We start from the raw sequence: 17,250 nt of genomic DNA, 5'->3' as shown, positions 1-17,250 counted from the left end.
CAGTTCGTAGTAATTTAAATGAGCTGAGGCAAGCGTGGTGGCGAATCAAATGGGATTTGAGAGAAGCTGCCTGGCAGAATTGCAGATTTAATTTTTCCACGAGCTTTGCCGAGCTCCCATTGCAGTAGCTTCCAAATGAGAAAATAGTTTGAGAATGCTTTGGGGTATTACATAATTTAATTTCGTTAAGCTTGAAGCATAATGTGAGGGCAAGTGAACTAGTAAAATGCACAGTTTAATAATTTAGTTTGCATGATTATTCAATTTATATTCAGAAATAAAAAATAAAATGCTCACAAGAACAGGTAAAATCTAGATAGCTTAATATGAAGAAAACAGGTCCTTGCTTGATGTTTTACTGAACTATCACGCGCTTCAATAATCACACAATTTGCACAGAAATGAAAATTGAAAAACAAATAAGGCACCAGCTAATCTGTGAACTTAAGTAATTATTGAAAGTAATGTTTCATTATAGTGGCATTAACGTACAAGTAGCTTTTGTAATTTAATCGGTTAGCTTGACATGTATAATGAAATAAGCAATACATTTTGTACAAAATACACAATACTTGAGTTAAAGTCGTATAAACTGAAGGACAACATTACAAACGGATTTAAAACGATACAATGGTATTGCAGACAAAGGTAAAGGAAATAATAACATCATACAATGGGTGCAATGTCAGTTTAAAGCTGGATTAGACCATCTGAATGGAAATCTTGTACCCTGCAGCAAAATCTGGACAAAACCGATCTTTTAAAGTGAGTCATTCAAACATCTTGAAAAGGATGTTGTCAATTATAAGGTCACAAACCCCTAGGTCAATTTTCGTAATTCGGGTATGAAAGTTATAAAAAATACAAAGTAAATCAGAGAAAAATCACATTAACGATATCGAGCAGACGTTGATTTTGCTCAGAATTGTAAGCGATAACTAGTGAAATTGCTTTTATTAAAGCAAGTGAACATTTTGTTCACATTATGAATTAGAGTTATGTGTTTGCTGAGGCGGCGAACTTTGAATACAAATAGCTTAATAATAACCTTAGTTATGATGAAAGCCGCGGGTTGTAGAGCATACCAAACAGTCTACATATTAATAAAAAAGTTGCTGCACTTGTTCGCAACGAACAATTTTAACGCCACAGCGACTAACTCTAGTGCATCTCTCGGAGCGTTAATTAAAAACCAAAAGATGCACATTTAATTTCATAAAAAGATCTTGAGAAAATGTTGTATAATATTTGAGATATAAGAACAGAATCGCTGAATTTCAGTGTAACAAACATTGCGTGCATTACGGGGCTTTCAGACACGACCTAAAGCAAACATAATTACGTTCTGTATGCTGATTCCCGCATGTAGATACGGATTACGAAGTCATGTAGCTTTGCCTTGTACATGTTCGGAGGCACTCAGCAAGAAACATCACACGAGAGACCAAACTCAATTACTTATTGAGCATGAAGCTGAAGCTTATTCAACACGCCCACACATCATATCAAACATAGTAAATGGAACACATTTCCAATGTAACAAAAGTAAGTATAAATAGCATCAAAATGGGTCAAAATAAAATAACTCCGGTTTCAAAACCTTTCAGAATTTTGTGGAAGATTAACCTATCAATCCAACTAAATGACAAATCTGATTTGAACAGTATTTTCCCGTATCCATTATGTTTCGTATAAATTGAATCCCGTTTCAATATCCACACAGTCATGACGGATCCGTTTCGGAAGCACATTCAATCTGTTATATTACCAGCACATGTACGAGACGAGAAGCGTGGATGTCAACGTCGCGTCACCTTATCTCCACACCAGATTCAATAATGAACAGACTGAGTGTCTCCCGTATTCAATTAATTTGATGGGAGTCAGAACTCAGGCCGCCTCGTAAAATACACACCGCCGAAAGTTAGGTAAACTTTCAGGCGTATTGGAAGACGGAGTAAGTTTTTGTACAGGATTTGCATTTTATTATTCGAATTACGTACTTCTGTGAGCTCTACATTAGAATGTGTAGTAGTATCATGATTAGGGCTGAAAATATAACTGTAGGAAACAGTCTTACAGTTAAGTCAATTCTTTTCCGATAACGTCGGCCTCAGTGGTCTACATTCGTAGTCTGTGCCTAGTCTTGCAGTCTACGAGTCTGCGGGCGCGTCGCGCTCCGTAGTTATGTAACATTCAGCAGTCCTGTCTAATCAATACGGCGACGGCGGGCATTTCGTGCTATAACAGGGCCAATGTACGGGGAAAAGCTTCAAGCGCTCCACTGTTCAGATATCTTGGCGGCCATCTTGGCACAGATTCGCCTAGTCTAAAGTTAAATTGATTCATAACAGGGCAACTGGGTTCAACGCATTGTAACTTGCTGAAGATAGGTTTGGTCCCAAATGTTTCGCATGTGTTAAGATAAAACTTAAACTACGAGCAGCCAAGACATCCCAGACGACCGTAAGTAACGTGAAGCCTTTAAAGCTATTGTTCTCGACAGCTACTGCTGAAATCATAAAATGAATAGGGGGAATAGACAGGGTAATGCACGGATTAAAAATACAATTGCAGATTTTATGGCTGTTGGCAATTTTGTTCTGGCACACGAGACCACAAAGCTGCTATATGTCATGACTACTTTGCGACAAATGACAAAGCCAGGCTAGTTATGTAATAGGACTGCAAGTTGTAACTGTTCAGCATAAATACATACTGAAGAACTAATGAACGTCCAACTTTCCAGAAGAGTCGAGTCTATTAATAAATAATGTAATTTACCCAGAGATCTTTATACTTGTTAGTAAAAAGATCTTATTAAATAACATAAAATACTGAAAACACCAGAACCTACCATTCCTGCCAAAGGAAAAGAGGCTACTGAATTATGTAACACTGCCGAAAAAATTCCGGAAAATGTTTGGGAAAAACAAAGGTAAGCGATGTAAAGGGAGGGAGGATCGCACTTTTATTCACATTCTGCGGGAAATTAGGGCTCACTATAAACACAAACTACCTTTGAAGTATATTTCATTTCGGATTCGGATTGAAATACGTTGACATTACGGTAAAAATAAGTTGATTTGGAAGGGTTATTCGATTTGCTATGAATTGATAAATGGCAAATAAATTGGATAAACGTCAGTAGGCAGGTATTCGTATACTCGTTGCTACTTTTGCTTTGTAGGTATTTTCTATACTCTTAAACATGCTTTACATAATCTTAATTTTCTATTAAATGACAATATATTTTCAGGCTTAAAGTTAAGCCCTTTGAGTCGAGTTCTCGTTTTGTTCATTAATCTCCACACACGTTGCCGCTTTCAAAAGCTGAACTATCAATTAGAGATGGATTCTGTATAAACCTTTGTTGCCCGAGTCGCAAAGTCCTTGTTAATTAATGATAATTTCGGATTAAATGTGTCGGAGTTTTGGAATCTGCACATTGTTTTAACTTAACTAATCCGTTAGACAAAATGTTGTGCAGTTTAGCAAAACCTGTCTTAAAGCTACATCGACCTGTCTGAACGAATACGTTACGCAAATTGTGTCAATGGCAATCTCGCACGATACCAATACCAAAGGACCTATATGTTTCAAGGACTTTTTTGCCTGAAAGTCAGTCCGACCAAAGCATTCGAATGCCATCACGCAACCGCCCCTGCGATTGCGACCTTCTTTGCTTATTGACGGGCAGTAAACAACTTAACAGCTACTAATAGAGCCACCTAAAGTATATTACGTGGGGAGGATATGGATCTTCCACTTTATTATAGTCCGCTCGCATTTCAGGGAGTGGTCAGGTGATAATGATAGCTTATACGCGTGCGACAAATTCACACTATGTTGGATTAACTAATAATAGGTTCAGTCGGAAACAATATTTATAAACGTATTAGAAGTAGAGCCTTTTTGTAAATGACAGTAATCGATTGATTGACAACCTTCTAAGCCACTCCTAGCCGATTTTCGCGTCATCCATTATGTCCTGTCTTGAATTGTCTATAAAAATTTGCTCATATAATACATTATATCGAGTATTTCATAAATAATATTGAGAACTCTTAAAAGATGTAAGAGCTTTTTTTTAACTTGAAACGATCTGATGGTACTAAATCCAAAATGCTTTAGAACTGACTGACTGAAAGAAACCTAAACATTAGCTACATGAACAAACACGAGTTATTTCATATAAATAAGTAAGTTTGTCCATGCAGCCTTTGCGTGACCATAGACCGTAGAATCGTCGACATATAAATTGACACTCCGTCTATAAAACCGTGATAAATCTGCTCTACCCCGCGCCTCACGGAAGAAAATAAATTCAACATGAAACTAGGAACGAGCATGTTCAGGTAAGGGATACTCCATCATCCTTGAACCTTTGTAATCTAATAAGAATTGCTTATTCGCAAGAAAAGAGATGAGTCGACATTGCGTTCCCACTCTGTGTTTTCGTTTTAGAAGAAAACTCCGTATTTACAGGAGTCACAAAGGCCACTTTGATTTCCATTCCCGGGTTCAATATTGTATAAGCCTTAAGAAGTTTATTGTATTGTAACGTCCAACGTTTTGCCAAGAACAATAGCGAGGACTTCCATTCATAAAATAAACTACCAAGAAATACTTAAGTAGGCAACTTTGATAAGTACAGTTCTCAAATGAACGAAAAGCGTGCAAAAACAGAATTTGAAGCCAAAATAATAAAGTATTTGGCGACGAGGCTTAGGAACCGAAATTATGTTTCCATGTAATTCTAGATGATGCGAATTATGAAGACAAGTGCAAACAAGCTGATAGGAAGTACATTATTGTGATGCCGACACACCCTCGACGAAATTAATCTCGAAAGTAAACTGACCTTCAGCCGTAATTGATTCTGCCCCCAGTTAGTTGACGGGTGCTCAAGCCGTGAAGAGAACGTTAATTAAAATATCCTATTATAGGTGATGTAATAATGGAAGTTTTCATAGGAGATTGCATTCAGCAAATACTATTTTAGGAAATGTCACGACCTTTGAACTTTTCATTTTCCACCGGCGCGACAATAGAGTACCTGAAGGAATATTTTCACGTGAGAATTTACACCTGCCTCTCAAAGATGTTTCTCGTTTCAGCCAAATGACGTCCACTGCTGGACAAAGGCCTCAACCAAGGTTTTCCACAATGAACGGTCCTGCGCTGCCCGCATCCAGGCTCTTCCCGCGACATTTACCAGATCGTCGGTCCACCTATTAGGAGGCCTGCCCACGCTACGTCTTCCAGCCCGTGGTCGCCACTCGAGAACTTTCCTGCCCCAACGGCCATCGTCTCTACGAGCTATGTGCCTGTGCATGTGTGAATTGCAAAGATGTTTGCTCGCAGTAAAATAACTAGCAAAACTAATAGGTTTTCGCCCCATTTCATTTTGGGATGTTACACGGACCATTATTTTACGTGAATATTATGCGAATTGGATGAATCGTTAATTGATATCGAGTAAAAAACATCTGCAATTGTCATTATGGTTTGGAAGAATGGAAGCAAATTCATTCGCTTCGCGAATTCAAATTCATATTTGACGTTCATAAGAGCTTTTGAGGGCGTTACTTGAAATAATTAATGCCGACAACGGGCTCTTGAGTGCTCTTTTACCACAAAATTGAACGACTAATTCTTCAAACATTGCAGATTAATGATGTTAATATTTCGCTTATGAATTTTTCCTTATTTTTACAGAACTACATTTTACAAACCAAAATACGGATTCGGCGAAGCTAAATTTAGAATGATATATTGCAGAAAGTTGTGTAATAGGCCCTTTGGGTAACATAACGTATAAACGTGAAATCCCACGAGTAAAAATTAGAGCTGAGGTTATTTATTTTCTCACAACTCACAAACCTACCTTGTATGATTGTACTAAATCAGGGACAAGAATAGTATATTTTCGTGTACTTGCGTAAGTATTATTTATTTCTAAAGCTTTTTGCGTAGCGTGTTTCAAGACAGTCAAAATGGCCTAAGTAGGCAGGCTCTCAAATATTTATAACTTTGTTACGATGAAGCTATATAAAACGTTACAATACAGTCTTAGAACTCTAAATTATTCAGTGGAATACTGCACCACGAATCATACCTAGTCGTCGAGGCATTAAGAACCTTTGGTATTTGTGTTGCGGTTCATTTTCGATCAGCCGATGTCGATCGCGTACACATGCCATGTAGTGCACATAGTCGATTTGCAGTAAATTAGGCCTGGGGTCACGCGGTGACGCGATATGCGGAGCTACTGCACTAGAACAGAGCCCCGATTACGGTAATTTTTAACGTCAACAATCCAGACACGCTTCTCGATTCTGCGATACGATTGGTCGTTCAACAGCGTACGTCAGCTGTTTTGACCAATCGTATTGCAGAATCAGAAACGCGTCTGGATTGTAGACGTTAAAAGTTACCGTAATCGGGCTGCAGGGCTGCTAGCTGCTAGTCATGGCGCAGTACCTGGCAGGTAATCAATAGCCAACGCATTAAACTGCATGAAAACTGCGATTGAATTCGATGGCTACCAGCCATAGTACATTTTCCTGTACAAGAGACATCTGTATTTTTTTCTGTGAACTAAAGACCTCAGGGCAACGCCCAGTTAGGGCGTAAATACAGACTCAAAGATGGACTTGATTTTTGAAGAATTTGATGTACAGTCACGGAATGAAAAGGTTCGTCAGTTTTCAAATTGATTCCTTCAACAAATCGCGAGCACATATTACCTTTTGAAACTATGTTACAGAATAATCTCGAGTTAGAGAAAATAATCTTTAACTGTTCGTCAATAAAGTTCAAAATTATTCAGATCAAAGTTGTTTGACGATTTAACTTGTCAAGAAGATTATTATGATTGATAAACTAAAACCTGCCATTATCTATTGAAAAAAAAAACTAGGCATGTTGTAACATTGCACTGATGGGATAGAAAAATAAACAAACAAAACCTCATTCGTTAGCAAACGTCATATTTATTTAAATGTTAGCAGCATTGTTTCTTGCACGGTTATGTTGGCAGGTTTGACTCTTACAGTACCTAGTGCAAGCGAAAACCGACACTAAGGTGACGAACCTTTTCATTCCGCGACTGTACAGAGACAGAAAATGATTACAATAAACGATTTGTAGGAATTTACGGCGCGTCTGATTATCAAAGAGGAAAGCGCATAGCCCGCCCAAAAACTAACGCCTGGTACCTTTAACTAGGGCGGCGTTATCTAGAGAATAGTAAGCAGGCTGATGCACTATACAATTCTCAGTAACACAGGTAGTCATTGTAGGAATATAGAATCGACTTCATAATCACGGGTAGGAATAGTCGATTAAAAGATCGACAGAAGAGAATGTCTGCCCAAGAGTAGCAGGTAATCGTCATATATTTCAGGTTATCGATGGAGGGTAGAGTCAAGAGCACGTAATCGAATGACGCATATAGTCGACATGGGTACTTCAATGGGTATTCACATTACCTAATCGAATAACCTGATCCTGGGTATAGATACGAGTAATGACTGGGTATTGTGTCTGCAGGTACAGGAGAAATACCCTAACCCCGTGATAAAAATATGAGATCTAGGCACGTACGTAACCGTGGCGCAGTGACTACGGCGAAATCAATAGATCCACGCACTAACGTAACGTAGTAAGCCCGGTAAGCTTTTATGCAATCAATCTATGAAAGTCACAAGTTATAAATCCAATCATTTCTAAAAACATTTGATTTGCTGAAAGTCACGAAAAGGAGTCCACCATAATGCTAAATGGATTTTTCTCAATCTGCTTAAGGTCCGGAATTTATCGCAAACAGCAACAATTTTATTCCACAAGAAAAAAGCGAGCAGCTCCAACCAGAGAGCATTACTGAAAAGGAAATTGTGAAAAGCAACTCAATTTTCTCGACAAAAATGTTAAGTCGTAACGCCACGAGCAGCAAACGTTGCAGTCGTTCCCGCGAATCGTAAACCATCTCTTCGGAATTAGCTCGTAACAGTTTAGGTACAAAGTGTCCAAAACGTCGCGGTAATTAGCCGGCTATCACAAAACTTGGAAAGGTTTCAAGCTGAGCCAGCATTTGTCAGAGCCAGCCGGGTGGGTGCATAATAGAAATTGGTATCAATTTGGCGCCAGTGCACCTAACTTATGGTTACACGCGGTGCGAGCCGTCGCGACCTGTCCGATCGATCGGCCGACCCCCTTAGCGAGCAATGCACTTAACTGCCCCGGGAAAAACTTTCCGTGCCTCGCAGTGAGCCAGTTTCAACACTCGCGAAAAATCTTTAGGTAACCTAACCAAGCGGTAGTCGAGTACGCCTGGATCGGAATTTAAAATAGGCTTGTGCTGTTCAAGCGAATTAGTTCATTTCAGCACTACAATTTGTTCAATAAATAACCTAATTTTAGCTCTATAATAGTTTCTATACCTTATTGTATTTTTAAAACGGTCTAATCACGTTTGACACAAATCACCCCATGTAATTCAACGACCCACGTGAAATGGATCAGCATTTTTAGGCCACCAGTGTAAGGACATTGAAGCCTTAAGAAGTACGGTCATTCCTATCGAACCAAAAATGAGACGAATTTGGACGATTTACGTACAAAATGGTAGAAAGAAATTTTAAATACAAGCTAATGGTGCTAATGGTTGTGAAATTACCATAATTTCAAGTCCGAACCAATGTCAAGTTAACGTTACTTTTCTCTCACACCATTATCCTTGGGCTTGAATCGATACGATTATTTCTCCGCTATTAGTTCGCTCAAAGGGAATGTGAAAGCTTTCGAGATATTTCTCAGCAAGACTTTTATCGTGGTAATTCGATACAAAGGCAAGCTGCGAGGGCAGACGAAGGCCAGCTCGTCATATTACAAAGTGAAGGGAAATACCCAATATTAAAGAAAAGTGCCAGGGCAGAAGAATCGCTAGGCGTTTATCATGTCACTTTGCTATCTTTCATCTTAAAAAGTATCATGAAAATAAATTCTCAGCAGTCAATATTTTTCAAACTGAATCTTTATATTATCCACTATGGCATAGTCGTGGCAGAGTTTATCAGTAGGTATCACGAATTTACATAAAATATTTTAGTTTGCGTGACCTATAACAAAGATTTGTAGACTTTCTGAAAATAAGCTTCTTTCCTACGGCTTTAAAGTAAATCAAGTTATTGATTTGAATCCTGATACTTTTGTACAATTTAAAATGCAAGGCTGACATTAGGGGTAAATTCGAACTCGTTTGTAGACGATAAAGGAATTAGTAATTCTTACAAAGCCGCGGTGTTTTATGACAGGGACACTTACTACTATGGCGCCAGTCCGAATGACTCAGCCAGCTTTTCCGTACTTGGCGCCAAGCACACTGGCTCCCCTTTCAAACGATAGCATGCGATTTGAATAATTTAGTGAATAAGCCTCACCATTCTTTATAACCGCTTACAAGTAAACTATTTTATCACCTTTATATTCAAGTGTTTTGAAGATTGGAGTGATTTATTTTTCACTCTATATTTACTGAAAGCTTGCTAAAATCTACAGAAAGAACGTTGGTTTAGCTGAAATTATTCTGTAATGGGATACGCAAAATACAGATCAATCACCAATGCAAATTGGATATCGATTAATAAATGAACGGAACGAATAAATTAAACCTAAAATATTTTCGTTGCTGAACGAACAGCTCGCTGATATAACGATGTCAATCAATAATGTAGAATACTCACCTATTCGGATTCTTAGAACGCTTGGCAAATAAAATTGTTTCCGAGAATGATATTTGATATACTACAGTACAGCATTAATTGAATAAGAATACGATCCTCTATAGCCTGCAGACACGTCTCGTAACGACCCAGAAAAACCCATGAGGTGGTCGTTTTGGAAGTCATTAGTTTTAACTACAATATTATTGGAAGCCTTCAGCGTACCGTTAATGGCTTCGGGAATCGCTGATGCCGGTGTGTCAGGAATCTAACACCTCCGAATGAACCATAAACCTTTTTTATTGGAGACCTAAGGGAAATATCACACGTAATAGCAACGGAGTTTTCCTTGAACGTGTTACGTAAGCTTACATGATACCTACTGAAATTACTTAATTTGTATCGGCAAGTAACAGTAATTTGGCCCGCTTATCAATCACGCAACTGGGTGAGAAGTTAAGGATTGTGAAACGCAAAGTGAAACACATTTATTAACGACAAGCTACTGAAAACGGGAATGGGCGAAGAAAATTAAAAGCGCTGCTTAAGTCCTAATTGGACTTGCGTTTCAAGGGGTTTGTTTTGTGCAGACTGGCCCGGTTTTGCAGCAACATACCTACTTTGTGAATTTTTCAGTTGAAATTAAAATTTATTTTCCTTTGGACAAAAACTATTTAAGTGCTGCTCATTGAATAACAAGTTCTAGCTATTTGATTCAGTTTTGGTAAGATTTGTGTTGAAATTGTTACATCAATAGGCTTGAACAGCAAATTTTCTTGACGAAAATATAATCTGTATGGCGTATTATTACAGTAAGAAAATAATTGTGATCTCCATTTGATAGTGGCCAACGCCCTGTCATGAAGGCATCCTCGCAATCGCAATGTTCCACTGACAAACAACAAACCTACAAATAATCATGTCCACTTTCGACTCTCTTTAATTAAGTTGCGGGTACTAATTCACCATACGAGTGTCAGGTATACATAGAGCTCGGTCCTCCGCCATTCAGTAATTGAAAATCAATACGTGTTAACTGTTAAATGAAAATGGGCAGGTGGGGGGAAATCGCGTGCACTACATTATCGAGAGGAACACTATATTTGTTGTCCAGTACTTGTTTTAAGAATTACGTAATGACCCGACATTGTATGGATTTATCTACAGATTACAGTAATCTTTTCTTAATGACTTTTGTCATTTGGAAATCTGAGATTTAAGAATGGTAAACTTAAGTTCCAATAACTTTTTGAAAGGTTGAAAATAAAAAGAATAGGATCTATAAAACAAGGCTGCAATATTGAGAAATTTTTCAGCCCATAAACCCAGATGATATACCTGGCCTTTGTCTCAACAGCGCTATCGCTGTATATTGAATGCCTAGATCTCTATCTGCGTCGACCCCACTGTGCTATATGTACCTAAATAGACAGACCAATTTCCTTCGGAGCGGCCTTGTAACCTTTGCAAAATATACCTTGTCGTCAGGGGCTTATCTGAGCTGGGCTAGCGCACGCAACGTATTGTGTCGTTACCTCTTTGAGATCCATATACCCGCAAATTTTACAGGTTTCTGTTACATCCAAACTGAGCTGGTTACGTAACAATGCCTTTGTTTGCCGACGTACATCGGGATTTTTTATTTCACAAAAGGAATTTAAGGCATTAGGGTTGGGAATACCCGACCCAATACACATAAGTCCTAAAACATTTTGGTCGCTTGACTTAGTTACCGAGACGGTAATTTTGATTTCCAAGTCTGTTTAAGTATCTTCAAGGTTGAAAAGTTAAGTCGTGAAAACTTTAGAACAAGTGGCATTAAAAAGATTCGCCTGTTACATAAAACGTTCTGGAAGGATCTAGTTACAAAGTGATGATCATAAGCTTTACAAAATTTCAGTATTTTCAGTAGAGTGTAAAGTTCAGTATAGTGGTTTCTAAGCTTCAGATCTATAATGTCCTAACTAAAAATGAGCACCTACTGAAAAATCTCCAGCTAAGATGATTTATCCAGGTAGTAGATATCAAAAATTTCATACTAAATTAGTGAAATGTTGAGCATAAGTTTATTTGCCTATATTCAGAGCTACGAAAATTTATTTGATCATGATCCTAAAGCCGTCCAGTATTTTGCCTTATTTTTATTCCATTCCTACGAGGGCTAAATATTAACTTCTTTTGTAAGGAAGCGCCATTCAATAGACTTTTCAAAAGCCTTGCAGTCTGAAAAAGGTTAGGAATTTGTGGTCTGGTGAGATAAATATTCACAGCTCGACCAAACATTCTCAAATAGACGCAATTTCAGCTCGTCTAGAGCGACCACATGAATCACAATTACTACGTGGAAGGCGTATTAAATAAACTTCGTAATCCTCAGAAGCCGTGGACCCTACCTTCAGAAAATAGACTTCACAGTTAATGCAACTTGACAATTACGATGCTCAACGACTATAAACAACCTTCTTTAATTAACAGCGAAACTTTAAGCAACAAGAAATCTAATACCGTGCTCGTAATAACCTTCTAGGGGTAATTGCGACTTGAAGCTTAAATTTTGCTACCCAATCCAAAATTAGATTAATAGCGACAAAGAAAAATGTAGATCAATCTTGGTCTGCGTTTATCACAACACTTCGTAGCCCAGTTTACGAAAAGAAAGGAAAGAATATAAGGACAATTGATAACGCTAACAAAGTGGCGGCGACGGCACAATTTGTCTTTGTTTCGGGTACTAACGAGGCGGCCGCATTCGACGATGTAATTAAACCGCTTGAAAAAAGCGCAACCGCGGCCAGCGTTTAGACGCGGCTGAATAATGAGGATATCATTAGGACGAGGAGTTACACAATGTCTGCGACGATCGCCACCCACGACAGCTAGAGTTATGAGGACACGCTCTCATTCCCGACATCCTGCGGGAAGTGCGGCACTTGCGTCAGCACCGACCAGGACCTTAGCCTCGGCTTAGACGCAGACGATCTGTCAGACAATTTCTGCCAAGATATATGGTCGCTATCGCAAATTGCGCTCGCCTTGTGCTACTGCTACACCATCAAACACTTAAGGGATTTTAAGATCACTCCACTGGGCAGCGTAGTGGAAAATTCCCAGCATGCGAAAACTTACACACTGTGGAAAATGAAGAACTTCTAATGAGTTCATCGAGGAGGCCTTTGTGAATTGAACCGAATTATCTCGGAAAAGGGTTTTCCTTTTTGACGAGCCCTATATCATTCGTAAGTCTGTTTCTAATTTCACACCCCAGTGCGGATTACCAGGTAGGTATGAAAAGAAGTGCGAATTTTAGTATATTCGGGAAAAGTACTGAAAAGATTATGGGATTTTATTGTACCCAGAGAAAGTGAATCCGTCATGACAGCTTTTTTACCTCAACCAAATTAGCAAGTCATAAAGGCTTTCACGCAGCGAGCACCGGTTTTATTAGAAGATATAAATATGTACGCGTTGAAAAATCCCTTGAATAGGGAGTACATCCACTAACGAAGCTGAAAACGAGACGCATAGCCTATTCAGGCAAATTCATTCATGCCATAATGTGAAGTTATACAATGTTGGGATGGGCGCGGAAGGCCGTAACTATTCACGTATTGGCAATGGCATCTTTTATGTATGCTCATCTATTCAGATTATATCATGATGAAGGAGCTGTGTTGAAGTAGTAAGTTTTGAGCCCGTGAATATGCAAGTTTCCGAGACAAACGAAATAGTTTTTCAGTCGTTACGTACGTCAAACATGTAGTGATGTTCACCCACGTTACTACAGCATTTGATTAAATTCATTTTGCTAGAGATTCAGATCCTTCTAGAAAAAGTTCCACAGATGGAATTCAATGCGGGGGAAGTCTTATTATCTTCTAATAGGAGCTGGCTGGTTGTAAGTACGAGCGAAAGATTTATCACAGCTATCAGATGTGCTAGCTATAAAGCACATCCTACATGAGCAACCAGAGCGGCGTTTTGCCTACGGATGTGTGGATAACCTTGGGGCGAGTTGCGCGTCTTGAAGCGCGTGCTATGTCCTTTGACACAAACGCGGATGCGCTCAATTGGCGCGATGGCCGTTATCGAACCGCGCTAAACACGCGCAAGGCTGCAATCCCGTGCCTAAGTTTTAAAAACTAGAATAGACTACCTAGAAATAGGTCCTAAGCTGTCTGCTACGTTTTTTATCTTAGATGCCGACTGTAATTTCCATTCCCCTTGGGGTGAGTCATTGTTCACTTATAGGGGGACAGCCGAGCTGCTCCTAATGGGGATAAATACACTAGTGGACTGATTTTAACGACCCAGCAACCAGGCCGTAAGCAACCACAGAGAAATGGGGCAAGGAATCATAGTCTGACATTATTAACAGAATGGTGTAACTTTATGTCGCTCGTCTCAGGCAGGTCCAACTAATCACAGGCTGCCGAGTTTCCACTGCCACTACAGAATAGTGACAGTAAGTATTAAAGGAGTGCTTTTCGCAAATTCTCTTATTAAGAGAAATCAAACTTCTGAATGGCATCTCCCTTGATTATTTCGTTCTGACATTGAAAAAATAGGCTTCTTTACAGCAAGGGTCAACCCAAGATAATTTAGTTCTTTATCAGTGTCTCAAAGAGTCAGATAATATAAAGTTCCTATATTGGAGCCTAACAACTTGGTTTCTACAACGAAAATAGAACGCGCGGTTATGTAGCTCGGCTGTCGGCCTCCAAGACGGCTCAATATCGACCCAATGGGGCTCTCAAGACGTTCGAGATGTCTAACTATGATAACTAGATTGTACTGAACCAGATAAATCTGTTCTATACCCATGGGTCGTTTGATAAGCACAATTCGAAAAGCCTATTAAAAAAGTTAAGCACACTTTGTTTTTTAAATTAAATAGGTACTTTTATCAACCTAGGGTAGGGCTCTCGATACGATCGATATTTCAGATAGAATTATCAGTAAAAAAACTCGATCTAACTGGAACTAAGACTAGTCATTAGATGAAAAAGGTAAAAAGATTTAAAAAGGTAAGGTAATATGGGCACAAATTGAAAAGTGCATTTCGATCCATGAATAAAATTATATTACTGCCGCAATTATTTCGGTTAATTGCGGCAATAAGAAAACTTGAGTCATATAATCATGGGCTAGTTCTTTGTGCCACCACGAGATGGCGTTGCTAACAAGTTAGCTCGCGGTTGGTGGCAAGACAGGGGCATAAAAGAGTAATTTTTTCACGTTTGCATTTTGACACTAGCCTGTAGTACATTACAGGCCTTTCATGTAAGTAGAAAGTAGTAAGGGGGCAGCAAATTCTCAGCTCACCACATTATCACTAACTTTTCTTAAGAATTGCATTTTTTATAAAGAGACTGAGACCACAGAATAAGCCTGTACTGTACAGTATTTATTATTAAAGTTTCTCTCCAGTCAATAAACATCAAATAATAAGCAATCCAAAACATAGTCAAAGTTCCAAAAATCGGAATTAAGGAAAGGAGAAATATATTTTTTCCATGATGTTATGTTGTAAATTCATATCATTTAAGTCCATAAAAATTTTGATTCCATTTTAATTGAACCTTTCCAAATTGTCTTCCAAAAACTTAATTGATTGAAAAAGTACTTAGTTATCCATTTTGTAAATATTTTTTAAAAATAAAACAAATAGGACAAAAAAAGCAGCATACTTCATTGATATTATTTGGAATTGTTTTAACTTGAATTATATGTGGTGTATAAGTTATACCAAGGTTATGATCGTGAATCGCTCTAATGAAAATTCGCCCGAAGTGACACACATTGCGAACTGTGACGTAGTTCAGACCTACGTATATCTTGGAGCTCTCATCTCAAATAATGGCGGCTGCGTAGATGAAGTAAAACGTCGTATGGCCATAACCAGAACTGCGATGGAGAAGTTGAGGAAGTTATGGAGGAATCGCAACATTACCAAAGCCACCAAAGTTAGACTTGTGCGAGCGCTTGTATTCCCCATCTTTCTTTACGCAGCAGAGACATGGACAGTACGCGACTTGGAAAAGAGGAAGATAGATGCCCTAGAGATGTGGTGCTGGAGAAAGATGCTCGGGATATCATGGACAGAGTTCCGTACCAATGTGTCCATACTCCAGGAGCTCGGTGTCACTCAGCGTTTATCAACCGTAGTACAGTCGCGCATACTGCAATACTTCGGACATGTCTCGAGGCGGGATGACAACTCCATAGAACGACTGGTCGTCCAGGGAAAAGTCGAAGGAACCCGATCACGTGGCAGTTCACCAATGCGCTGGACCGACCAAGTGAAAGCAGCAGTGGGAGACGGCTTATGTGACTGCACCAGAAAGTCTGCCAATAGAGAGAGATGGAGGGAGATCGTGCGGAGAGTTGTATCCGCCTCTACAACCCATGTAAACGACGCCTCAACGTGACCACGACCGCTCTGCCAAGAGCGTAACGACTAAGAAGAAGAAGTTATACGGTATAACTGAGTCGGACATCACTTAATTTTTAAAATATACTTGGTATAAATAATTAAAAATATTTTAACATTTTACTAAGAATAAAATTTTCACAGCCCTTTAGCCTAACATTTTAACAGTCGTGTTAACATTTCAGTTTGCTAATTTCTGTAATATATCTAATAATTGTTACAGAAAGCAGTTATTATACCTAACCTGATCCTCTTAAATTTCATTTTAATATGGTCTTTCTCACTTAGAAAGAAATAATTAAATGAACAGCTATAATAATAAAGAATGTGAAGTGTAGGTACAGGCATAATATTGGGTTTCCGAAGTTCAATTCAAAGAATATATAACTACACACAATATACAACTACACATCTGCAGTATGAAATATTTCAAACACATGCTAAATTACACAATAAATAACAAAGCAAGTTTCCCTTCTTTTCTTTTCTTTATGATCAAATAGATGCATTTTTATCAAGCCGTACACTATCATGAAAATTACTATATAAAATACTTAGCTTAATTTGTATGTAAAATTATTAATAAGAATATTGTGGGTATGAAAACACGCAAATTTTAATTATTGCACTTGAAGGAATAGAAACTTTTAATTTCGATTCATGAATTAAAAATTGGAATTCTCAAGAATTTACAAAAAGATGTATGATCTAGATAGATTCTTATTGCATCCTGTAAGCGTTATAATCGTATAAGACCCGAATTAACAAGAAAATCTGAATTAAAATTCAAATAAGAATAGTGTACTTGGGGCGTGGTCTTCTTTACAGAATATCTGTCGATATACGGAAGGACCACCTTAAAATTTTTATCAGGAACTATATGCATATCAAACAAAGCATACAAAATGTACGCAAAACCACGGCAAATGTGTAATTAACATTAAAAATTCAATACTTACGTCCAGAGACTCCTTTGACGCCATGTTTCACACACAAACAATTTGACGTTTAACGAAAATCGATATCAACAAGGCGCTATCCAAGATTGGATACATTCAGGAAACAAAAGATTGCTAATATTATTTTTATATT

General features: G+C 38.4%; 1 protein-coding gene across 6 annotated transcripts in view; it reads right to left on the bottom strand.

Annotated features, from left to right (window-relative positions):
• Positions 1–17,211, bottom strand: part of Atpalpha (sodium/potassium-transporting ATPase subunit alpha) — a 49,134-nt gene extending 31,923 nt beyond the window's left edge. For 4 of the 6 annotated variants that reach the window (XM_028309188.1, XM_028309197.1, XM_028309189.1 and 1 more), the window contains exon 1: positions 17,118–17,211. In XM_028309188.1, the coding sequence (XP_028164989.1) occupies positions 17,118–17,141 (24 nt within the window). In that variant the 5' untranslated portion in view covers positions 17,142–17,211. The remainder of the gene's footprint in view (positions 1–17,117) is intronic. The other 2 variants (XM_028309186.1, XM_028309194.1) reach the window with 2 other exon arrangements.
• Between the last annotated feature and the right edge of the window lie 39 nt (positions 17,212–17,250).

This window comes from Ostrinia furnacalis, unplaced genomic scaffold, assembly GCF_004193835.3.
Source record: "Ostrinia furnacalis isolate ACB-3 unplaced genomic scaffold, ASM419383v2 OfSCF2649, whole genome shotgun sequence".
Lineage (NCBI taxonomy): Eukaryota > Metazoa > Arthropoda > Insecta > Lepidoptera > Crambidae > Ostrinia > Ostrinia furnacalis.
The sequence above is the reverse complement of the archived record's forward strand: the minus strand, read 5'-3'. Positions and strand labels throughout refer to the sequence as shown.